Raw genomic sequence first — 25,699 nt, 5'->3', positions numbered from 1 at the left:
CCTTAAAGTAATTTTGAGTGCATTTAATTAGGTCCACCTTAGCATCTGGGATCTTCAACAACCCGGGGCTCATGGACAGGGTGGTGCGTGAATGGCACTCAAAAGTTATTAACTCTACTGTCACTGGGGAATGATCTGAGATACCCCGTGGGAGGGCCCTAGGGTTTCGAAACTAACCAAGAGCTCCGGACTGTGTTAGGAAGTAGTCTATCCGCGAGGAGCTTCTGTGTGCGTTCGAGTAGTATGTAAATTGAACCACGTCTGGCTGGAGCGCACTCCAAATATCAACGAGGCCCCGAAAGATCCAGTACCTATTAAATATCTTAAACTGGTGTCATCTGTAATTGGTGGCCCTGTGACGGACCTGATAAACCTGTCTCTCGTCCAGGGGGTAGTTCCCCCGAGTTGGAAAGGGGCGGTGGTCAAGGCCCTTTTGAAAAAACCTAACCTTGATCCCGCCGACCTCGCCAACTTTCGGCCTATCTCCCTGCTGCCGGGTATCAGTAAGGTGGCTGAGAAGCTGGTGAACAGCCGCCTTTCGAACTTTTTGGAAACGAACTCCCTTTTGGGCGACTCCCAAACGGGTTTTCGCCCCGGTCAGGGGACTGACACCGCCCTGCTGGCCGTTGTGGAGAATGCGAGGAGCATGCTGGATTCGGGAGGCGCAGTGGCAGTGATCCTCCTGGATCTCAGCGCTGCTTTTGACACCGTGGACCATCAGGTGCTTCTCCAACGGCTCTCGGGGGTGGGGATTACGGGTTTGGCCCTCAAGTGGTTCGCCTCCTTTTTGGAAGGTCGTTCATTTGAGGTCTGGGAAGGCCAGGAAAAATCATCTCCATCACCTTTCCAGTGTGGTGTGCCACAGGGCTCTTCATTGAGCCCTACCTTATTTAACGTTTACATGGCCCCCCTGGAGAGTGTGGTACTGCCGCTGGGTATTAAAATCATCAGCTATGCTGATGATACTCAGCTGGTGGTTGGCCTTTCCCAGTCGGCGCACCATCCCGACCGGCTGCACACGTGCCTTGGCAAGATCTACACGTGGATGTGCAGCTCAGCCCTAAAGTTAAATGGTTCCAAGACGGAATTGATGCTGCTGGGGAACTCTTCTCCATCTTTGTCCCCCAGCAGCTGGCCTGACTGTCTTGGACCGGTACCCCCCCCCCAAGCAGGAGATCAAGAGCCTGGGGGTATGGCTGGAGCAGGACCTATCGTTTAAAACCCATGCCAAAAAAACTGCTGGCGTGTGCTTCGGCCTGCTCCGCTCAGCCCAGAAGATTCTGCCTTTGCTCCCAGTAGCTACTCGTAGGCTTCTTATCCAGGGACTTATCATCTCGCGACTGGATTTCAGTAATGCGCTTTTCCTGGGTGCTCCCGAGGCTACTCTGAACAAACTGCAGCAAGTGCAGAACGCGGCTGCCAGGCTCCTGACGGGTCTCCCTAGACGGCAATCTGCCCGCCCGGCGTTGAGGGCATTGCACTGGCTTCCGGTGAGGGACAGGGTGAAATTTAAGTCACTCTGTATCACCCACAAAGTTTTGCATGGGGTAGGCCCACCTATTCTGGAGGAATTGGTCCAGCCCTACAAGGCCTCCCGTTCTCTCCGCTCTGATCATCAACATCTCCTTCAGGTTGGCAGGGTGAAAAAGGCAAGAACCGGTGGCAGAAGATTCTCAATAAATGTGGCCTCTCTGTGGAACTCACTACCCCTACAGCTGCGCTCGGAAGCCAGTCTCCTCCGGTTCCGTAAACTCCTAAAAACTTTTTTGTTTGCTGTGTAACCCCCTCATCCGTGCAGTAGCGGTATTAGCCGGCAAGCGCTGGGATGCCTACTGGTAACCAGGCGCTATACAAAACTCAGAATAATAATAATAATAAACTCTTTCATCTGTGTGTGCGGTGAGTGTCTGGGTGGAAACCTGTCCCTGCTGTCATTCATTGTCATGTTGAAGTCTCCTCCCATTAGTAAGGTACCCAAGGGAAGATCTGCCACCTCCTTCCCCAAATCTGCCAACGCTTCTCTGCCCATCGCTGGAGGGAGGTACACCGAGACCATGTTTAAGGGCCTGCCCTCCCACTGCACCTCCGCCACCGCAAACCTGCCCCTCTGGTCAGCCCAAGTCCTCCTTACCGTGAGTGCTACATTTTTTCTAACTAGGATACCCGTTCCCCGGGACCCAGAACTGAATTCGGAGTGGACTAACAGTTTGTAACCCCATCTTGTAAGTGCTTTGCATTTGTTGCCCACCAAGTGCGTCTCCTGGAGAAGCACCACGTCAGGGGCTTGTCTTCTAATGTATTGCTACACTATTCCCCTCTTAATTTTATCCCCCATGCCATGAACATTCCACGTCATCACCAAAAGTGATATATTCCTCTTAATCACTGCCATTTGGTGTCTTAGGTGCAAATCCACTCACCCAACCATCTCCCACACCCGAGCTGTAAGCCATCTGGGGGGAATACCCCCAACGTCTCCCTGCGTCAACCCCCATGTCTACACGAAATACTGTTGCAGTGTCCCCTTCTCGCCCTGAATTACGTTCGGCTTGGTCCCAACCGAAATATGCTCCTATTTTGCCGTTGCCATGTGAACTCAAACAATTCAAATAACCCTATGTCCCTCCCCTGAACTGCCCGTCCTCCCCCTTCCCTGCTCCCCTGCCCGTGGATTTAGAACTACCCACCCCCATACTCGGAAGAGTGCCTTGTGACCCTCCTATGAAGTTCTAGGGTGTTGGCTAACCGCCGTATCCCCCTTGCCGTGCCATAGTGGTCGTGCCAACTTATAGGATACTGTATATTCACTTCCCCCTGTTTGTTAGATCCACCCACCGGACCCTCAGTGTCAGCGCAGCGGTTCACCAGCAGTTCGCACCTGAACCCAGTCTACCCTACCCCTAGGGTCAGTCTTTGCCACCACGCCTTCTCTCCTCCTTCTCGGCCAGGGAGTCAACGTCCTCTTTGTCTTGCCGTTCAGTGCCAGTGGGCGTCCGGGCACCTGCCCCACGACCCCGTCGCGGGCCCCCGCCTTTCCTCCACCCCTCCAACCAGTCCCAGGCTTCTTCAGGTGTGGAGAAGAAGTTAGTCCTCCCATCCGCTTCCACTCGCAGTTTCGCAGGAAACAACATAGCATATTTCACCTCACGTTTGCGCAGTTCTCGTTTTACTTCCAGAAAACGACGTCTTTGTGCCTGGACCTTTGCGGTGTAGTCGGGGAAGAAGGTGACCGTGCTGTTGTCTATCTTCAGTGGAGGAGTAGTCCTGGCTGTTTGCAGGATAGTATCTCTGTTCCTAAAGTTGAAGACCCGCGCGATAATGGGGTGCGGAGGAGCTCCCGGCTTAGGATGGCCCCCCGGCACCCTATTCGCCCTTTCAATGGAGAAGTAGGCAGACAGTCTTTTGGGTTGAAGTTGTTTAGTGATCAACTCTTCCACATACAGGTCGGTCACGGGTCCTTCGGACCTTTCCGGAACCCCCAAAATACGAATGTTATTTCTTCGTGCTCCCTTCGTATTCGTCCAGTTGTTTCGCCATCGAGGCTTGCTGTATTTGCAGTAAGCTGACTTGGCGTTGAAGCTGAGATGTGTCCGCCTGCAATTCAGCTGTAGTATCCCCCAGCTGTCTGACTTTGTCATCCATTTTACGGAAGTCTGCGCGGAGTAGGGACACCTCCATTGTCACTGAGTCCATGGACGCGCGGACCCCAGCGATGGCCTCCATGATGTCGTGGAGTGTAGGGTCCGTTTTTGGAGAGGAAACACTGGGTTCGCCTGATGATGCCATTTGTTCTGTGTCCTTCTCCCCCACTGCCTTGTTGCAGGCATACTTGGCCAATCTGGCCTGGGCGGAGGCCTTGGTGCCTTTACCGCTCGCCATTGCCACTGGTAGGCTGATTTTGCTCTTGCGGCCTGTCCCGGTACTCACTGCCGCCTGCCCGGCGGAGGCTGCTCCCACCGGCGGCCTGTCGGGTTTCCCAGGGGAGCTGCCACTGGATCTCTTGGCAGTGGACCACTGGGTAATGCCCAGTCCTGAACTGCACCCACTACCTGCAGGTATTTATCCAATTGCCCCTTTCTATGGCCGGGGCCCTCCGTCCTTTCACCCGGCTGGTCCGAACTCTGCCGCGTCCCGAAGGTTCCCAAAGTCCGAAACAATTCCACGGAGGGAAGGCTGCATTCACCAAGTCAGCCCCCTCCGTTTGAGCCGTCAATTGTGCCACGAGACACCAGCCCTGGCGTCAGCTGCAGGAGAGGGGGGCGGGGGGAGGGGCGCGGCCCGACCACCGGCCACAGCCGGGACCTCGATTTCTGGCACTCCGGGGCTGCAAGCGCCGTACTCCCGCCCGCACTCACCTCCGCACCAGAGTCTGCGCTCCACTGGGTCCGGTCCGCGCTCCCTTCGCCGTGTTCCGCTGTACTCCTTCCGCGTCGTGGCGTTTCCAGGCCCTGGAGTCCGCACCCGGGCTCCGGGGATCACTAGGCGATCCGCCGCGCGGCCGCCATTTCGCGCTCCGCTCCCGCTGCTCCTCCGGGACTGAAGTTCGGGCCGAGCCCCTCCGGGCCGCGGAAACACCCAAATTGAGCCGGGGGGAAGCAGGCACCTTCTCACCCTAGCTTGCAGGCTCCGCACGAACTGTAAACAGGATTATTCAGGATTTTTGCGGTGAGGGCGGAGGAGCCTCACTAGGGTGCCGCCACTCTCTTCGGCCGCTAGCCACACCCCCCAGATTGATCTTTTATTTAATGAGGATTAAACTTTACAAGGTTTGCCTCTCCATAAAAACTTTAATAAGAGGGAATCTATTCTCTTAAAATATTAACCAGGGATAGAAATAGGAATCATTGCAAAAAGATATAAAATAAGGGGAGTCAGCATCATTTTAATAGAGTCCTTTCTACCCCACCAAGATAAAAAAAGTGGATGCCAACGACCAATGCTATCACCTAATGACTTAAGAATACGGTCAAAGTTTATTTTTAAAGTATCTTTAATATTGTGTGAGAACCATACACCTAAGTATTTTAACTTAGTGGATTGCTAAGTAAACCCGGTGTGAGAGAAATGTTGCTTGGTACACAAACATTCAAGGGTAGCACTTCTCATTTATCAGCGTTAAGTCGATACCCTGAGAGCTGACAAAAGTATATACTTGCTGAAAAAAGGTGGAAGGGAAGTTACAGGATCAGTGGAGCATAAGAGAATATCATCAGCATATACTGACATTTTAATTTATTGTGATCCAGCAGAGAAAATTCTGAGATTATCTTGCCTTACCTTTGTTAAGAAAGATTCGAATGCTTTGATAAACAAAAGAGGGGATAGAGGACAACCTTGGAGAAAACCTCTGTACAAGGGAAAATAATCTTAAAGAATACCATTGACAACAATGGCAGCTTTAGGGGCTGTGGAGACCAAAGCTATTACAGCAATCAATTTGGGAGGAAAACCAATCCATTTTAAAGCCTGGAACATAAAATCCCAACCAATTTGATCAAAAGCCTTCTCCACATCTAGGACAATAACAGCAAATGAATGATCTAGCATTGAAGCTTTGCTGAGGACATTGAAAAGAACCCTGGCGTTATCTGAAGTCAAATGACCCTTAATTAAATCATATTGTTCAGATCCTATTATATTGGGTAAAATAGGATCAATACGTAAAGCCAAAATCTTAGCAAAGATTTTGTAGTCAGTATTAACTAAAGAGATAGGACGATAATTTTTGCATTGTGAGGGGTCCTTATTCTCTTTAGGGATTAAACTGATCATGGCATCTTGGAAGGAACCACGAGAGACCCCTTCATTCGCGAAAAAGGTATATAGAAGTAAGAGATATGAAATAAGAAGTTTAGAAAAATTACTATAAAATTCTATAGTAAAGACATCTGGGCCAGGAGCTTTCCCTCTATTTAAGATGGAGACTGCATGAGATATCTTTGAGAGTGAAATATCAGTTTCTAACGTATCAAGATTAATATGATGGGAGGGAGGAAAAGGGATGGATTGAAAATAATGGATAAAATCGGATTCTGTAGGTTGTGATTCTGAAGAATATAATGTAGTATAAAAATTAACAAATTCATGTAAAATATCTTTATCCTGAGTAATCCCAGCATCATTCCGGATAGACTAAATTTTGGTTCTATTTTTACTAATTTTTAAATAATTTGCAAGCAGTTTCCCCATCTTTTTTTGACCACCATAATAACGTGTACTGCTTTTCAATAAGGAATTAAAAGAAGCATTCGTCGTCAACCTATTAAATTGCAATTTAGCATTGATTAATTGTGTTAGAGTTATCATTCTTAGAATTATAATGAGCATGCTCCAAAGATTTAATGTTAGCAAGCAATTGATCTGATTGGGACTGCATACACTTTTTCTTTTGTGAAACAAAATAAATTATAAATACTCATGCTGCTGCTTTAAAAGAGTCCCAAACCATTACAAAGGAAGAGTCTGAGGTATTCTTAAAAAGAAAAAAATCAGAAATAAATTAATGAGATCAAGATCTGTACATACTGGTGCATGATCCGAAATGAGTATAGATCCTGTGTCAGAATGAATGATATGTTGCGCCATGATTTACTAAGAACAATATAATCTATACGGGATTGTGAGTGATGTGAATTTGAGTAGAAAGTGTACTCTTGGAGATCTGGGTGACATAACCTCCACTATCAACTAGTGATTTACGGTGAATAGCTGAACGAAATTGTGAGTACATTTTAGTATGAATAAATTTTACTTTTGAATTCCTATCCAATACAGAATCATGAATTTGATTACAATCACAATCAAAAATAATATAATCATCATCATACTCTTATTGTTAGGTATACTTGTATAGCGCACAGCTGCCTCAGTGGAGAGGCGTACCGGCGCTTGCAGCAGTGTCAGTAGAGAGCAAAAGCTAGACCGTTGGAAATAGGAAAGTATTGATAGCTTTACGGAAGGACAACAGGCAATCTAGCCGACGAATCTGAACAGGGAGGGAATTCCATAGTTTGGCGGCAAGGTACTGAAATGACTGACATCCGGCTCTGAGGCGCTTCACCCGAGGGACCGTTGCCAAGAATTGCTCACCAGCTGGCGTGTGGGTACATAGGGGATCAACAAGTTAGACAAAATCTCGGGGGAGGACAGCTTTAAGGTTTTAAAGGTCAGGCATAGTGCCTTGAATTGAATCCTCTGAGGCATGGGCAGCCAATGAAGGCGCCGCAAGGCTCCCGTGGCAGAGCAAGTTATAGGGAGCCACAATAAAACCCGGGCAGCTGCGTTCTGGACCCGCAAAAGGCACGTAACTTCCGCCTTATTGGCACCCAACATGAGTGATTTAGCATAGTCTAACCGAGACAGATTAGTTACTTGGACTATCAGCCGGCGGGTAGGTGGATCAAAGAAGCCCAGCATAGATCTCAGACCCCGGAGGAGACCAAAGCAAGTGCCAGCGATCTTCTTAGTATGCTCCTGAAACCCAAGATTAGAGTCAAACCAGACCCCTACGTTTTTTACAACCAGCTTATTGGTGGGGCCACTGCCCAGAGACGCCGGCCACCAATGTTTGCTCCAGAGCCCCTTGTCTCTCTCCACCAGCAGCACTTCTGACTTGTTGGCATTAAGTTGAAGGCAGTTGGTGGTCATCCAATGTGTGACCGCTGCTAGGCCGCCCCGAAAATGTGTGGCGCCCGAGTATGGTCATCGGAGAAGGCCACCACCAGCTGCGTATCATCGGCGTACAAAACCATGGTCAAGCCAGAATCCCTCGCCACCGCCGCCAGGGGTTGAACATAGAGACTGAAATGGACAGGGCTTAATGCCGAGCCTTGACGAACCCCCTGCTTGTTGACATAGAGTGCGAGAGGAAGGGGGGGCCAAGACCTGGAATGATCTGTCAGATAAAAAAGAGCGGGACCACTGCAGGGCCGGACCTACCACCCCCACCTCCTCTAGGTGGCTCAGGAGGATCTTATGGGAAACTGTGTCGAACGCGGCGCTGAGGTCAAGCAGGATGAGAGCCGCAGTTTGTCCCTCATCCAGGATGGTCCGTAGATGCTCACTCACTGCTAAAAGCGCAGTCTCGGTACTATGACCCGGGCGGAAACCATTCTGGAAGCGGTCAAAGGCACCAATATTGTTCAGATAGACTGGAGAGAATGTTATTAGTATGGGCCTCAGCAATTTTTGCTACCCAAGGAGGGAGGGATATGGGTCAAAGGTTTTCCGGTTTAGTTGGGTCCAGTGTTGTTTTTTTCAGCAAGGGAACCACCCTTGCTTGTTTCCATGACAGGGGCACCACTGCCGTGGAGAAGGAGGCATTCATGATCTGACTTAACAGTATCAATAAAATAGGTAAAGCATCTCTGAATTGGGCAGGCCTCATGGGATCAATAGGGGAACCCGATTTTACCTTCTTATTTAGAGTAAGGAATTTGTCTTGGGAGATAGGAGGGATGGCTGCCAGGGTAATGGTGGGCCTAGGATCTGATGTGACTGCAGGGTCCATAGGGCCAACGGCAAAGGATTTATAGATGGCTTCAACTTTCTGAACAAAGAAAGTGGCTGGATCCTCACATTGCTGTTCAGACGTTATCCACGGAGTGGAAGGATCTTTCCTGGTTTTGAAATCATTAAGTATTTTAAAGATGCTTTTTACAGGATTTTTGCTAGACTTAATCTCGTTAGAGGGGTAGGCCTTTCGCGCCTGATGTATGGCCTTGTGATAGCAAGGACAGGCTGCACTTTGGAGTGTTTTGCCCTAATTACTTTTGAGGAAGTCTCCAATGCACTCGCTTCAGCCAAATCTGGCTCACCAACTGATCTTTGCCCTCCCAAAACGATGGCTATGTTAGCAGCCAGTTGTGCGCCTGTTATTCTCCAAATATACAACCTATTCATCCAATCGGGAAATATCCCTAAAAAATGGAAGGAGGCTTTTATGCGTTCCATCTTGAAGAAACCTACGGCTGATCCGCAGGAACTTGGCAATTACCGTCCGATCTCTCTCCTGCCCCTATTGGGAAAAATACTGGAAGGGATGATAAATAAACAACTAAGCCAATATCTCGAATCAAATGAAATATTGGACCCTTCACAATCGGGTTTTCGACTGGGCTACAGCACCGAGACTGCAATTGTGGCAGTTACGGATTCGCTTAGGTTACAAATGGATGTAGGGGGCTCGGCTATACTGATTCTGCTGAATCTCTCCGCAGCCTTCGATACCATCTCCCACGAAGTGGTAGCGGAGAGACTGGAATCCTGTGGTATTCAGGTTAGAGCCTTAAACTGGCTACGTAATTTTATGACCGGTAGATCTCAGACCATCATGATCGGGCCACACTTGTCCGATTCAATCTCCTTAGACAAAGGCGTACCCCAGGGATCGTGCCTAAGTCCGACCCTATTTAATATCTATATGTCTCCGTTAGCTGGGATAGTGGAAAAACTGGGCTTTGAAATCATCTCTTATGCTGATGATACTCAGCTCATCTTCCCGGTTGGATTGGACTTAGTTGTAGAGAAAGCTCGATTTGCCAGAGGAATGCTCGAAATTTCGAACTGGATGTCTCGGAACTGTCTCCAGCTGAACCCTGGCAAAACCGAGCTAATGCTGATAGGTAAAGCCACTGTCAGCTGGTCAGATGACTGGTGGCTAGTCGAATTGGGAACTGTCCCTATTCCAACTCTATGTGTAAAAAAATCTGGGTCTAAAATTAGATCAGGCTCTATCTATGAGGGATCACATAGCCGCGACTACGAGCTCTTGCTATTATAGCCTGCGTTTGTTGCGCAAAATTCTTCCTTTTCTGCCCACTATCCATCGTAAAACCTTGGTCCAGGCCATGGTTATCAGTCGCCTGGACTATGGCAATGCCCTACTGGCAGGGGTTGGTGAGACCTTGTTGAGTAAACTCCAGGTCATTCAAAATACGGCAGCTAGGATGGTTATGAACGGCCCAGCAGGCTCCGCATCGGGCCCTTTGCTTCGAGAGCTCCACTGGCTATCAGTGAGGAAAAGATCGTTTTTTAAGATCTGCTGCCTTACGTATTCGGCACTTAATGGTAGAGGCCCTAGTTATCTTCAAAAGAGACTTGTTAAGCATGCCCCTATTAGAAATCGGCGGTCTGGTACGTGGGCTCTTTTACAAGTGCCACGCATCAGGCTATACCGCTCTGGAGGAAAGGCCTTTTCATACTTGGCACCTAGATACTGGAATGAGCTTCCAGATTTTCTTCGTAGAATTACAGTGTATTCCACCTTTAGGAAACAATTGAAAGCCTTTCTTTTTTTAAAAATCATCACCTGTTCCCTACCAGTCTTTTGTGAGATAACTTTAGCAAGCGCCGAGATGCCCCCGGGTGAGTCGTGCGCTATAGAAGTTCCTCTAACATAACATAACATAACATAGCGTTTAATCGCATCCTGGTACAGCTTTTTAGCCCCAGGATCATAGGCCCTTCTCCAGGCCCGTTCTAGCTTCTTACAGATGCTACGCAAGGCTGCCAGAGAGTCATCATACCAGGGATTAGACTTCGAACAGCGACCCTTTGACCATTTGGCAGGAATCAAAGTGTCTAGAGCATGAAGTATCCAGTCACAAAATGCTTTATAAGCTTGCTCGGGATCAGTGTCTAGGATGGGGGGGGGGAGGATGCCAGGATGGAAAACAGATCTTTTATATTAAGTTTATGCCAGCAACGTCTAAGAGTAACCTTGAGGTTGGTTCTGGGTATGGACTTGGAGATCGGAAAGGAGAAAGTAACTAAAAAGTGGTCAGTCCAACATCGGGCTGGGTGTCTGTACCAAAAGCGAGGGGATGTTAGAAAAGACCGGGTCGAGTAAATGCCCGGCCGAGTGGGTAGGGCCCACTGTTTTAATTGACAAGCAGTGAAATCAGCAAGCAAGCTGCTGATGTCGGGGTCACTGGGGCGGTCAAAGTAAAGGTTAAGATCACCAACAAGGCAGAAATTCGAAGCCATTAGTGCCAGACAATAGAGACAACAATATATAATCCTTAGGCAGATTACAAGAACAAAGAATACAAAAAGATATCAAGTAATCCTCGAAGTGTCCATATCATCTCCTCCATGCAGCTGAAGAAAATTCTTGAGTGGAACAGGCTTTTCATAAATTGTGGTTTTATCCTTATATGCCACTTTAATTAAGAAGGGATGGATCAGACAGTAACGTGCATTCATGGCTCTCGACTGCGGTTGCATATCCAGAAATCGATTCCGACGAGCTGCAGTAACTTTAGCAACATCCTGAGAAAAGAACAGCTTATGACCATCGCAGACAATTTGTTTTTTTATTTAATGGCAGATAGTACTTGTAGCAAATCAGTATACTGCAGGAAAAATAGAATGACTCCTCTTGGTTTCGCAGAAATATTAGGACCAAGTCTATGAGCCCTTTGTATGTTAAGAGGAGTAGATGTAGAGATGCCAAGAAGTATTGGCAGAAAAGTTTGAAGGTACGTTGTCGGATTAGATCCCTCCATATTTTCTGGAAGCCCATAAATGTGTAAATTATTTCTGCGATTTTGATTTTCAAGGTCTTCAGTGTGTTTTTTAAGCATATGTACTTCTGACTCCAGTTGTGAGATACAGAGGGATTCTTGCTGTATATTTTCAGTTTTTTGTTCCACTAACATTACACGAGAATCCAAAGAGGACCATTTGTCATCCAGCTGTTGCAGTGTCTTAGTGGTCTCCTCCATAAATGGTTGCAGAGCACGAATTATGTCAAGGATAACCCCCATAGATGCTGCCGCTGGTTTTATTGGTGAGGGAGGATCTTTTTTAGGGCTTTTGTTTGTACCCACAGACACTTTAGTACAAGAAAAAGATTTAGGATGAGTACCTGAAGGGGAATCAGATTTCTGTGAAACTGCGTCATCCATGTCGCTGTGGATGAGATCTGAATCTGACAATAAATGACTCTTTGAAGCACCTGAAAGTTTAAGATTTCATGTTTTTCACATTAATGGAAAATAAGAAAAATGGCAAAACTATCTCACAGAAGATATTCCTGGAGAGGAGAATAAACCATAAAGGAAATGGTCCATGAACCGAAAAATTTAATATTAGCTGTTCAGTATAAATTGAATATAAAGTATGTCAAAGAAAAATTTTGAAATGCAATACCTCACTTCAAATAGAATATAGGATAAAAGAAAAACATAAGAGCATTGATTAGTTAATGCTACATGCATTTCAAAAATGATTAGGAGCCATTTAAAATGATAAACGCTGAAAATATTGCTCCTAAGGTAATATAATTGAAGGAAGGGGAGAAAATCAAGCTGACAGGAAACGCGCCCTCTGCATTCCAAAATAGAGGTCACAACCTCTCTCAGCGCGGAACAAACCCCTGGAGCCAGCCGCAAGCAGAGCAGAAAGCACGGAGCCTTCAAAAGGGCTCCAGCGTCTCTCCATAGCAAGGGCTTGAGACACATGTTTGTCTCACAACCAGGCAAAGCCATCCCCGTGTAACTACAAAGCTCCTGCATCCATGGAGCTCAGTGTGTTGTCGCCATCTTTTTTTGATAATTCTGTAACTTGAAATATAAATTACAGACAAAAAAGTTGTAATCGTCTTTTGCAGTGTTTCATTTGTACAATTAAAGTCTCTTGGGTAGACAAATAATGTATGCAGAGACACAATTTGTTGACAAATAGCGTTCTCAATATACTAAACTGCTCCTTTTTAGGTCTGCAAAGTATGCCAAACTCGTTAATGCAGTCTGTTTTCAGACACCTTTTACTAAGGTGCAAAAAGTAAGCTTTTTGTGCAGAAAAGATCATTAGTTTATGAGAATGCTGTATAATCCTGGCCAAGAGGTGGAATATTCTTATCACTAATTTAGTACAGAGTGTGATATGAAATCACAATTTAAATGAGACTGCAACACAATCTGATGATCTTCATAATAATATGCCAACAGGTCTAAAATAAAGATTTTGCTGTTGCAAACCCTGCGATTCTCAAAATCACAGGGTTGGTGACCACACAAATCCCTATTAACCCTATTTTATGATTCTTTAAAGCCTTTCCGAACCAGAAAGTGAGGATAGTGACCCATACCAATTTGCGCTTTGAGAGGAGCATGAAATGGGCGTTCCTTCCAAATTGAGAATTGGTATGGAATTTATCAATGTCTTCTGACTTCAATTCAAGTTGCAAACTATTGATCAATTTCTGTCACTCAAGTTGGGGTGTTAACTGATTCACAAAGGGGAGTATGGGTCCCCTTGGGAACTCCTTCATCTTTGGAATCGGGGTGGCAGCCTCAGGGAAAGCAGGCAGAAAGGTTTTCGATTTTGCAAAAACCTTTTTTTTCAAGGCACCAGTTCCTTTAGGGACCATGGACTGCTTTAAAAACAAAAACAATCTTGCCGTTTTGTAATGTTAAGACAAAGATGGTGGTCTGCTGTCCCTTGCAACCCAAGTCTTTGGAGCTAATCACAGAAGCGGGGACAAGTGGGGTCGCAGAATGCAACCTGCTTAATGGATATTAATTAGGCAGGCCATTCTGAGACCCAGCAATGTCTTATTATGTGAACGAACCTGTCAGTACATCGGTGAGTTGGCAAAATAAGATTCCATTTGCAAAAAATAGTTGTACAATTTGTGACCTCTTTGTGCACATGGAATCTTAATACGTGTGGACCAAAATGATTATAGCATAATGGTATAGCAGGTTAGGCTTTAATTCTCAGTAAATTCAAATGGAAATTCATGAATGTAGGATTGATTCAAACGGTACACTATTTGTACTAGAAGACAAAAACATTTAATATGGAGATTGTGACCAATCTTGTGTTATTCTGAGCAAAATATTACAGCATGTATAATAGGCATCAGGAGTCAAATTTCGAAAACATGTCGTGGCCCAGGTTTACAGTTGTGTGTACCCTTACAGGGTGTTCCCTGGGCTTACCAGGCCAAATGCCCAATTACAGTTAGCATGTGCTGGTTGTAGTGCATTTGCTGATTTAGCAAGATATCATATTCACTTCAGACAAGAGTGCAATAGAGAAATGCTAGAAGGCAGTTCATCCCATGCTTCCTGAAAGTCACCCTGGCGGCGGTCTTTTGATGCAAAGTCGGTGTCTCTTCAGGAGCCCACCGCTATCCCGGGGGTCACAAACAATGCGCACCATTTTGTGCACAGCTCACAGCAGCATGTGCCTCCACGGCCTCTGTCTATTTACGCATGTCCTGCTACATGATGCAGTCATGAGGCAAAGGCTTTCCCTCATTTGGCTGGAGGCACAGCTCCAGTGCAGAAAAGAGCGCTCCCACTTTCCCTTGAGTAGACGCTATCTAAGCGTCTGCATTGACAGTACAGAAAGTACAACACTAATTTTTGCGGCCCCTTGTGTAATACCAAATTATCCCTGGAGGTAATAACCGTTTTCAGATCCGTGAAATTCGTATTTCATCTTTGTAGACTACCAAATAGAGTTTTTCTGAATCTTTGTAGTCTATGCAGACTAGTCTATTAGCTATGACTATTTTCTACACCTAACAGTGGAGAGGATGTGGCCTAACGGTCAGAGCAGTCGACCTCGAAGCTGGGGAACCGGGTTTGAGTCTTGGCAGGGACCCTGTGATTCAGGGCAAATCCCTTAATCTCTCCGTGCCTACCAAAATTATTGTGTCCATCTGTAACGCAATTGGTGCTTGTGTAAAGTGCTCTGACCCCTTCGGGACGAGTTTGCGCTATATCAAACAAAAAAATCTAAAATAAAACTGTGTAGTGTATATCACACTCTGCTTTTAACAGGCAGCAAACTATTGAGTCCTTGAAGAAACAGAGCCACCATTATGGCTTGCTTAAACTAAATGTCTCTACGATAGAATTGAACAGTTCTAGGAATTCAATACCGTAGAAATAGAAAGTAACCTCATTGTCTAGCTCCTTCATTGAGGCCAGCCCCACTAGCAACTAATTTTACTGCTGAACAAAATATATCATCATGTAACCACATATTATTGTAAACTCCTTTTAATGCGTTTATCATTATGTGCCATTGTAAGCCTGTAGGTCATTCATTGCTTGACTCAATGGATAAACAGTGTTTCCATTTGCCCCCTTGCAAATTAACCTCTAGAAACATTAATTAAGTTTGCCAATTGTTTAGTTTGCATGCTAAAATAGTTTTCTTTTCCAGGCATTTCAAGACATTTTGGACCAGTCCTGTGACAATGAAAGCCAGGCTGTACTGGGAACAGGTAGGAAGTTTTCTTATGCTGGTTAAAGTGAATCCTGGGGTGACCAACTCCTTTCAGATCATTACGGACATAGTTTCCAGTCTTGAAATTATGGGTGATCACCGAATGCATTCTATGTGTTGTAGTTGTGCTTTGCTTTCATTGAAATAAAACACAACAAAATAGTGATATGTAGGTTAAATGTTCCTGACCTTAGACAGTGTCTTTAATGACATAGAGTACGGTGGTCTGATGGGATGACAGTGTTGTAGACGTTACTTTTTAGATTCACTTTGCGAAAACATGAGACATTAAGTTGAAACATCCCATAACAATTTAGGTTCTCTGTCTAATGTAAGTGCAAACCATGATAAGGACATAATCTCCCATTTGCACCTGAATTGGCATTACAGCATAGGTGCAGATTGTTCATGGTGGGGAGTTTTGCCCACACAAAACCTGATGCATGTCAAACTGGCAGATAGCTCACAATTGGAGATTTCAAACCTCATATGAGATAGAAAGTTGTGCTAATACTGCTTAATCAAGAAGACAAAAAAAGTGATGGGGGATTGTTTGAACTACTTTTAGCCACAATCAAAGCCCTTCTTTCTGTTGTCCACCATATTACTTCAGACAGGAGCCACCCATATGCAAATAAACCCTGGTTCTGCTCCAGTAGGAACAGGTCATCCAAAACTGTACATCTCAGTCCCCTCTAAACAGGCTGCCCAGACTGGTTTCAGCCTATTTGGGCCTCATCAGTGTGCACCTTGAGGCCTAAGGCCCAGTGAGAGCAAGAGTCACATCTAAGTATACCCACCACACTGTGCGTCACACTGAAGAAAACAAAAAAGATCAGTGGACTGCCTGAGTTAATGTCAACCACTGTTAATTACTCTGGGCCACAATCCAGTCCATTGTCTATTTGCTCACCATGCCACCTCAGTAAGGAACGAGCCATGTGCAACTCAGTCTTGGTCCTGCTCTAGTAGGAACAGTCCAGCCGGAACTGACAGACGAGGTCCACTCTAAGGAGGTTTGGGGTTTTTTGCGTACAGAGGGGACCTGACTTAACAGTTCAGGCTGGACTGTTCCCATTGGAGCAGAACGAATGCTGATTTGTATATAGCTAGTCTCTGCCTGAAGTGGGAGAGTGGGTGAAAAACAATGGACTGGATTGTGACCCTGAGCAATTGCCAGTAACTGAGACTATTTGTAAGCTTTCCACTCATTATCTTTGTGTTTTTCATTAGCTTGTTATGCCTTATTCCGAGGTGCACATTTCGATTTTGGGGTAAATTGCCAACCCAGAAAATACTTTACCTAACTCTTGGCATCAGTATGTGCCTGTGACGAATCATAATTTACAGGACACATTGAATAGAGTCTTAAATGTCTAATTTATGTTCCTAGTAAAGAAAAGAGGTCCTTCACTTGGTAGGTCAGCCTTTCATTACACTTGAGATGTGATAACGGATTTAAGATGTTTCTGGTAGTAAAATGGAAACATTACAATCCAAACTTTAGTTACACTTTCTCACTAAAAACAAGTTCTGTTGAAGGGTGTTGTTCCAAGGACATCTGTGTGGTTTGCCATAGGGAGTTCCACGTTCTTGGGCAAGGGAATACTAGACAACTACATAGACAGTGAGCATGGAGTATGAATGAAAAAATACACTTTGACTGGACCGCCAAAATTCTTGCCATGCCCCTCTTCGGATTCTTATGCTGTGGTAATTTGGGAACAAAACATTGTCATAGATTTAATACATGAAACCAAATAACAAATCAGGAAAAGCCAAATGGTAAGGAACTGACTTATTGGAGGTTCTGACAGGATCAATACATTGCTACTGAAATCACTGAGGGCCATATAGAGTTTGGGTGAGCTTTGAGTACTTTAAATATCAAGTACCGGGAGGCCCTCCCTTCTCAGGGTCTGTGATTGGTCAGAAAGTTGTGTGCAAGTTGGTACTTTGCTATCCTGTAACTGATTAGTTCGCTGGCAACGCATTATAGGAGTTCATCACAATAGGTGGGTCTTATTATGTGCTATATTGATATGACTTCTAGTACTAATGCAATTAAATGGAAAGTAAGCCATAATAAAGCAAAATATTAATGTTAAACTTGCAGTTGTTTTAGTTGTGCTTGTTCAGTAGGATAAAACTATGAACTGCATTGGTGAAAAAAAAATTGTAATCAACCCGGCTGATTGTGGTGCCATAATACATTAAGGGCCAGACGTACGACCATTTTTGCATGCGTAAACGTGTGCGAACCAGTTTGCGCATGCAAAAACAGGATGGGGAATGTAAAAAACCCTATTTTGCAAGTCGCAATTCCTTGTGATTCGCAAAATAGGGTTTTGCGACTTGCTATTAGAAAGGGGCGTTGCCTTCCCAATAGCGAGCGCAACACTATGTAAGAATGTTTTGCGTCTGCAATTGCGGGCGCAAAACATTTGCAAATTACCACCCTCTTAAGGTAAGGTAAGGGGGTTGCAAAAGAGAAGTGGTCCCCAGGGGACCCCTTCTCCTTTGACAATGCAGGGGAAAATATTTTTTAAGGGCAGGCAGTGGTCCCAGGGACCACTGCCTGCCCTTAAAAAATTACATGAAAACGTTTCATTTTTTCTTTTTTAAATGCATCATGTTTTTCTTTAAGGAAAACGGGGTGCATTAAACAAAAAGCTGCTTTATTTAAAAGCAGTCCCAGACATGGTGGTCTGCTGAGCCCAGCAGGCCACCATATCTGGGAGGGCCTGCCATTCCCAATGGGGGCTCCAAATTGCGAGAGGCTCATTAATATTCATGAGCCTCTCTATTTGCGACCCCATTGGGAATCGCTAACAGTGTGAAAAACACTGTTGTACATTGGAAATAGCGCCTCGCAAATTGCGAGTCGCTATTTCCACGGTCGTACATCTAGCCCTAAGTTTACTTTATTGATCACACACTATTTTATTAACTTGGTATTAAGCATGCAAAGGCTTTGCATGGATTAAAGGAGTCCATATTTACAGATTACTGTTAAATTGGAAATTAATGTGTGAAATTTAATGCTGAGGCTTCTCTGTTCTTTCACTTCACAAATGATTTAGTTCTCACGGATTCTCACCTACCCCTCTACAAAGATGAGACAAGCAATAGAGTTATTGATTTAAAAACTGTCAACATTTACGAAATATTGAAATGGAATTGGGTAGGCCTCAGAATTCCTTAGTGGCTGAGAATTTTTAACATCGTTTCAAATGATCAGCTCTTATAAATATTAACCTGGAGCCTGATTTAGCCCTGCCTACACTATTTAATGATCCCCATCATATGATAGACAAGACATCTGCTGATTTGTTGTCAAATGCCTGGATCCCAGTCTCCTCTAAATGACCCTCTCGCACTTTTGCTGGTGAAGGGTATTGTAAGAAATTGGGTTATTAGTTGAGGGGGCTAAGTAGCCACCTCAAGCAGTAATCACAGTCCTTGTCAGCCTGAACCCTTAAAGTCTCTAACGTAATCTGAGCTCAAGCCCTGGTAGCTGTGGCACACAGCAGGCAGGCTTAAATTAGAGGCAATGCTTAAAATATTAATGAAGTACCAAAACAGAAATAAAATTGAAATGCAAAACAGTACGTATCCCAAAATGAATTAGAAAAAGAGAGACAATTTTAATTAAAAAAATGACCCCAATTAAACGCTTTAAGTAGAAATAGCACCAATAAGTGCCAATGACAATCAATGGTTGCTGTAGAACAGGACCTAGGTGCTATTTGACGATGGAGCGTGTTACATACACTAACCAAGTTCGTACTGGTCAAAAATTTGACCTTCTGACTAAAGTCCTTTAAGTCCCAATTCACCACAGTAGTACACTTCTAAAGCCCCATCAGGACCTCAGGGGTGTCTCTTATAGACTCACAGGGTTGCAGGCAGAAGCCAAGAGTTCCACTCCAGGTCCAGTTTCCACTGGTCAGCTGGGCAATTGCAGGAAAAGGCCTCTTGCAGCTTTTTGTGTCCCCGTAGCTTTAACATGAGGTCAGCCTTATGAACCTTGGATTCTTCTTCTTTGTCCTGAGTGCAAGAGGGAGAACAGGTCCAGTCTTCTAGGCTTTTCTCGGGTCTCAGGCAGCAGGTTCAGCCCTCCTCTGATCTTCTGCAGGTCCAGGAGTGTTCTGAAGTGGGTGCCTGGAGATGCCACATTTATGCCTAGCACAAGCTAGTGGGTGGGACTGATGTCTTGGGATATCCTAACTAATGGGGTAAAGGCTAGCTGGGCTAACCCTACCCACAACGGCTTAAGTCTTCGGCCACACTTGACTTGGGCTCTGAAGTGTGTGTGTGTGTATGTGGAATTTACTCTGGTAATCTTTGTGTCCTTATATGTTGTACCATTGCACCAATCTTTGTGTCCTCCCACATCTAACAATAAAATCCAGTTCAGTCAGTCCCTGCACCCCAACCAACTTAGAGGCAACAGGCTGGTAGGATAAAGCTGATCATTGAGCAATCAAGACAGTGGATATACACAAATTGTTTTGGTGTTCTGTCTCCATCATTTGAAGTGCACCCTGAATATTATAGGTAACCCCAGCAGACTTGTCAAACAGGACTTGACACTTCAGCAGATTCTGACACTGTGATGTCATTAAAAAGCCCACTGTGGGGAGCAAAAGAAGGGTATAGGCCTAGATGTGAGCTACATCTTTGTGAAAGTGTAGGCCTCTTTGAAGTTAATGAAGTCCTTGGACATAGCTGACAGGCCATCCTGTCATGGGCACATCAACAGTTCTACATACCTAAGGCCTTTTGTCCCTGTCCTGGGATCAAGTTCATACCTCATTCACACCTATTAAAATGCTAATTACTGGCTGGCAGAAGAGGAAGAACAAAATGCGGATTTTAAAAGTCATCTTTCCAAAGTATCTATCACAGCTCTGACAGAACCTGTGAATTGGGCTTGTAATAAATTCTTTAAAGAGCTAGAACAAAATCATTTGTAGCTGTTTCCTTGCTGGAGATAACATTTGTTAAACTTAATATTTGATCTCAATGCTTTCCTGTGGAACAGTCAACCCTGCTACACTGAAAATAGCTTGTAGATCTTTTTCACTACAGACATGTTTAGCATTAAACATTAACATGTCCTACTTCTAAATACCATGCACCCTGCATTATGGGCAATGAGGCCTACTTAGGGGTGAATTATACATATTTAAAAGAAAGGTTTAGGATTGTCAAAATAGGTTATTTTGACAGGTCAAATTTGCAGTTAAAACCTGCAGAACCAGGCTACAGGAGTCAGGCCTGTAGTCATGTTTACATTGTCACTGTAGTGGATGATACAGTTGGTTGTGCAGTCCACTTGTGACATTTAACTTACAGGCACGGTCCTAAGTACCTTATTCTAGGGACTTGTATGCCCCAATTGATTCCGCTCTGACTCGCCATCATCTTATTACGGTTAGAGAACAGCAACTTGAGAGAAATGCCAAGGCCAATTTTGGATTAACATCTAAATTGGGTTCTAAGCCATTGAATGTAATTTTAGAAATCTTTAAAAGTAAATGTATTCCGATCCCGACCTAAGACACCGAACAATGGGTGCCTGCCGAAGCCTTGAGGATCCAAAGTATGGAGAATGTCTTTTTATGCGAATGTATGTCATTACATCGCATACTAATACCACGCATGCCATTACAACGTGGGTATTACTACGCAATGTCAATGACGACATGCCATTACATCGCAAACTATTACCACGACTATTCTTTACCACGCATGCCATTACAACGCAAAGGCATGCGTGGTAAAGCTATACTTGTGGTTAAAGTTTGCAAGGTATTTGACTACCCTACCCCTACACAACCCTCCCCCGACCCCCAATCCTCTCCCTACAATAACACTACACTACCCTGCACGACCCCCCCAACACTACCCTAAAACAGTACACTACACACACACTACAACTCTACCCTAAACCCTAATGCACTACACAAACACTACAACAGTACCCTAAAACACTACACTACAGAAACACTACAACACTACCCTAAACCCAAGAACACTACACAAACACTACCCTAAACACTAAAACACTACACAAACACTACAACACTACCCTTAACCCTAAAACACTACACTGCACAAACACTACAACACTACCCTAAATCCTAAAACACTACATAAACACTACAGCACTACCCTAAACCCTAATGCACTACACTACTCAAACACTACAACACTACCCTAAACCCTAAAACACTACACTACACAAACACTACAACACTACCCTAAACCACTACACTACACAAACACTCACTACCCTAAACCCTAAAACACTACACTACACAAACACAACATTACCCTAAACCCTAAAACACTACACAAACACTACAACACTACACTAAACCCTAAAACACTACACTACACAAACACTACAACACTACCCTAAAATCTAAAACACTACACTACACAAACACTACAACACTACAGTAAACCCTAAAACACTGACACTACCCTAAAACACTTCACTACACAAACACTACAACAGTACACTAAACCCTAACACACTGACACTACCCTAATACACTACACTAAACAAACACTACACTAAACCCTAAAACACTGACACTACCCTAAAACACTACACTACACAAACACTACACTAAACCCTAACACACTGACACTACCCTAATACACTAGACTACACAAACACTACAACACTACACTAAACCCTAAAACACTGACACTGACCTAAAACACTACACTACACAAACACTACAACACTACTCTAAACCCTAAAACACTGACACTACCCTAAAACACTACACTACACAAAGAATACAACACTACCCTGAACCCTAAAACATTACAACACTACACTACACTACACAAACACCCTAAAAATACCCTAAAACGTAAAACACAACCCCACACAACACACTACTTTAACACTACCCTAAACCCTACAAAAGTAACCCACAACACAAGCGCAAACCCCGTTACCTCTCTTTCCTCGTGGTTCCTCTCCAGCGTCGCCATCTCTGCTCCCGGTTCCTGATTCCTACTTTGAGGGGCGGTGCACGTCGTTGTGAGTAAACAGCCTCAGCTTCCTCACAACGACTTGGATAGCCATTACATCGCATGCGTTAAAAAAGCGCATGCGATGTAATAGTATGCGTAGTAAACGCTACGCGGTTACATCGCATGCGTTGTAACGCATGCGATGTAATAGCAACACGTAGAAAAAGTTGCGTGGAAATGGCTGTTTCCCTTTTTATGTAGATTGTTCTTTATCACACCAAGCACTTCCGGTCCAGTCTGCCATTTTGAGTTTAGTGTTCCATATATAATGAATATTGTTACATTCTGGCCTGCTGATCCCATGGCTCAAGTATGTGGGAGATGAATTTGCTAGGCTAGGAAGTCCTGAGATTTTCTCTTTTCCTTCCCCAGAATTTTTTGCCAAAGAGAACAAATTTAGCAATTATTTGTAGACTCCTGTAGGGAGTCCATGATTTTGGTAGAACGTGTTAAAACTTGTGTAGTGGATCACATGATTATGTCATCCTACAATGCATTAGAATGTTAACTTATGTCCAATGTCACAGATTTCTAGTCACATGGTCTAAGCTTAATTTAGTTTATTTGTTTTTTACTTTCTCTTAAATGTTTTTATGGTTTAAGTTATTGCCATTTCTGTGTGACAATCGTTCTACCCAATCCTCTGTTCATTTAGTTTTTTTCTGTCTCTTTTTTGCGGAATCATGACATCTCTTGTTACTCTCCTTTTATGACAGATTAATATAAAGTCGCACAAGGCGGCCTACCATTTTCTACCGCATTGTGATTTAGTTCATCATTTTATTAAGCAGCGCATGAACATTAGAAATGCTATGTCTTAGTGCTCAATCAACTTTACTTTTTTTAAACATTTATAGCTTTTTTCTTTTTTAAATTGGTTACCATGTGGTGATGTTTTCTTATTTGTTCATGTGAATATAATGTATTTATGCACTTTTACTTTTCTGGCATTAATTTTGCCGAATGCAGTTTTATTGATTAATTGATTGATTGGTTGATCCAACTCCTGTTTTCATACAATTAATACATTCAACTATTATGGCTACAATGTTTTATGAGACTGGATTACATAGCTAGCACTGGTCCGGATGAAATTTTGCATCAACATGTCCGAATTGCATGCATTGCACTGCTACAGTCTTTCATTCAGTTTCATGCACCACATGACAGGTGAAAACAAATACATTTACACCGATTTGCCATTCGAATAATTACATTTTGCCTCGTCTTTAAGATTTAGTGTCGGCAGAGCATAACTCCTAAAAAAAATAGTGCAGGGAGTAATCAGCATATGTAATTCACAATGTCTTCACAGGAAGTGACGTCACAATAAGTAATGTCACACACATAATTTTCCTCACAAAATTGAACAAGACTAATTTACAAAAACATGTTAACATATTCATGCAGAAATATGAAAACATTTTTGGTTTGTTTTACTTTTTATAAATCATATTTAAGTTTTCTGCATATCAATGTGAAATTGAGCTCAGAAATGCGTGAAAGTTAGGGAACCTCAACGCTGACGAAAGCTGTGTTGCCTGCACTGATAATCGTGAATACTACGGGTGCCTATATTTACATTGAATGTGTATATGGTTTATTGCTACAAAAACATTCATATCCCCATGCCCCCCACCATTTTACATCTCTGTCATTCCCTACTTTGGGCAGACTTTTGTTTATTGGTTATGTATATCCTTTGAGGATGTGATCACAGTCAGACCTGCCTGTAACAGAATGTGCTTAAATGCTAATAAAGAATTGAAATTAAAAAAATGAAATGGATGAAAGGGACACAATTTTTAACCAAACATGTGGAACTTGGCATAACTTCTTTACATTTCGTTTACGTAGTAAGCAAAAGTTGCTGGGTGTACTTCTTGAACAGTAAAACGTGTTTGTAATGTTTGCCTGTCTTCTGTTGGTGTTCTTTATCCAGTTTCAAAGCGCAAACGTGTGCACACTTATAGTTTATTAGCAAATAGAATTGTTAATGGTGTCGAGTTCTCTATTACTTCTCAGATAAGAGATCCAAAGATAACTCTTAAATAAAGGGGAAGCCTGGGCTAGGGGTTTAACAACAACCTGAGGCCATGTTACAGGCATGCAGTGTTTGTAAATACAAGCAGCTACTGAGGTGGGGCACAATCTGACACCTTAGTGTTGGGTAAGGGGAATGGGATCCCCTCTCACAAATTAGTTGGAGAAATTCATTCACGCCCCCCCACAAGCTTATGCCCTGAGTGTCGATACAAAATTGCACCGCATCAATTCAGTCAATCTAGTTAACCCACCCCATGCTTTTTGGATCACTAATGCATTTTTGGGGTCTCTCCTAGGCAGTGCTTGCCCTGTCTCAGCGAGACATGCTGTATTCAGGACATAGGCTTTAAGCTCTGCCCATGTTCTGCCCATCTTTTCAATTGGCTCCTCTTCCTGTCTTTTGCCAATTATGGCTTTTGATTTGTAATAGGCTTAATAGTTCCTCCTTAGTACCTCCCTCTCTTCTGTTGTTACATCCCATAAGGACAGCCCCTCTTACATGTGTCCTTACTCACTATCTTTCATTTGGAGTTAGGGAGAACAATTATGTAATGTCTTGCATAAAACAGCCACAACATGCTGTCCAGCCTTAGTGTCAGTGCCATTTTATAATTTTTTTTTACAATTTACCATGGAGGGCACTTAAGTGGGTGCTTGTGTGTCCACTTTATATTTACAAAAAGTGCTCTCGCGAGGTTGCTCTTTAACTTTAATTATGGTGGCAGCACCTCTTGTGCAGTTGCTTTATATTTATTCACAAAGAGTTCGCCGCATGCCGCAACATCGTGCTTTAACTTTCAAATATTGTTCTTTTTTTTAATTGCGTGCCTGCTTTATATTGACAGAAAAAGTGCATGCCGCCACATTGCACTTTAAATTTTAACATTGTTTTTTTTTAATGCGCCACACTGCACAACCATCCTCTAACTAGAGCCATACAGTGTCTTTCTACGTCACAAACGCCTCATCTTCTAAACAACAAGTCCCAGAGATGTTTTTCCTTCAGTGTAGAACAGCCCTGTATTTCCACAGCCCCATGCTGCTGAGCCCCAGTGCCTCGAGCACCTGCGCTGAGTCCGGGCTTCAGAGGGAACTCATCTGCGGCTCCATCTCGCCTCCAGGCGTCGGCTGCTGAATTATCACCTCACATCTCAGTGGCAATCAGTAAAGATCTGGGGGGCGGGTAACCAGGCAGCAGTTACGGCTGTTTCGACAAACAGAGCAGGGGTGCCGGGGGGCACCGACTGCAGGAAGGGTCGTGGCTTTAACAAAACAAATGGATGCATTGAACGATGTCCATCCTGAATATTGAACCAGACTTGGGGTGATGGGATCCTGCACA

At 44.1% G+C, this 25,699-nt stretch overlaps 1 protein-coding gene across 4 annotated transcripts in view; it reads left to right on the top strand.

Annotated features, from left to right (window-relative positions):
* The window catches only part of ARHGEF28 (Rho guanine nucleotide exchange factor 28), a 1,067,585-nt gene that overhangs the window by 645,124 nt on the left and 396,762 nt on the right, over positions 1–25,699 (top strand). For all 4 annotated transcript variants that reach the window (XM_085632328.1, XM_085632327.1, XM_085632325.1 and 1 more), the window contains exon 9: positions 15,187–15,247. In XM_085632328.1, the coding sequence (XP_085488454.1) occupies positions 15,187–15,247 (61 nt within the window). The remainder of the gene's footprint in view (positions 1–15,186; positions 15,248–25,699) is intronic.

This window comes from Triturus cristatus, chromosome 2_1 (genome assembly GCF_964204655.1).
Source record: "Triturus cristatus chromosome 2_1, aTriCri1.1, whole genome shotgun sequence".
NCBI classification, from domain to species: domain Eukaryota; kingdom Metazoa; phylum Chordata; class Amphibia; order Caudata; family Salamandridae; genus Triturus; species Triturus cristatus.
The sequence above is the reverse complement of the archived record's forward strand: the minus strand, read 5'-3'. Positions and strand labels throughout refer to the sequence as shown.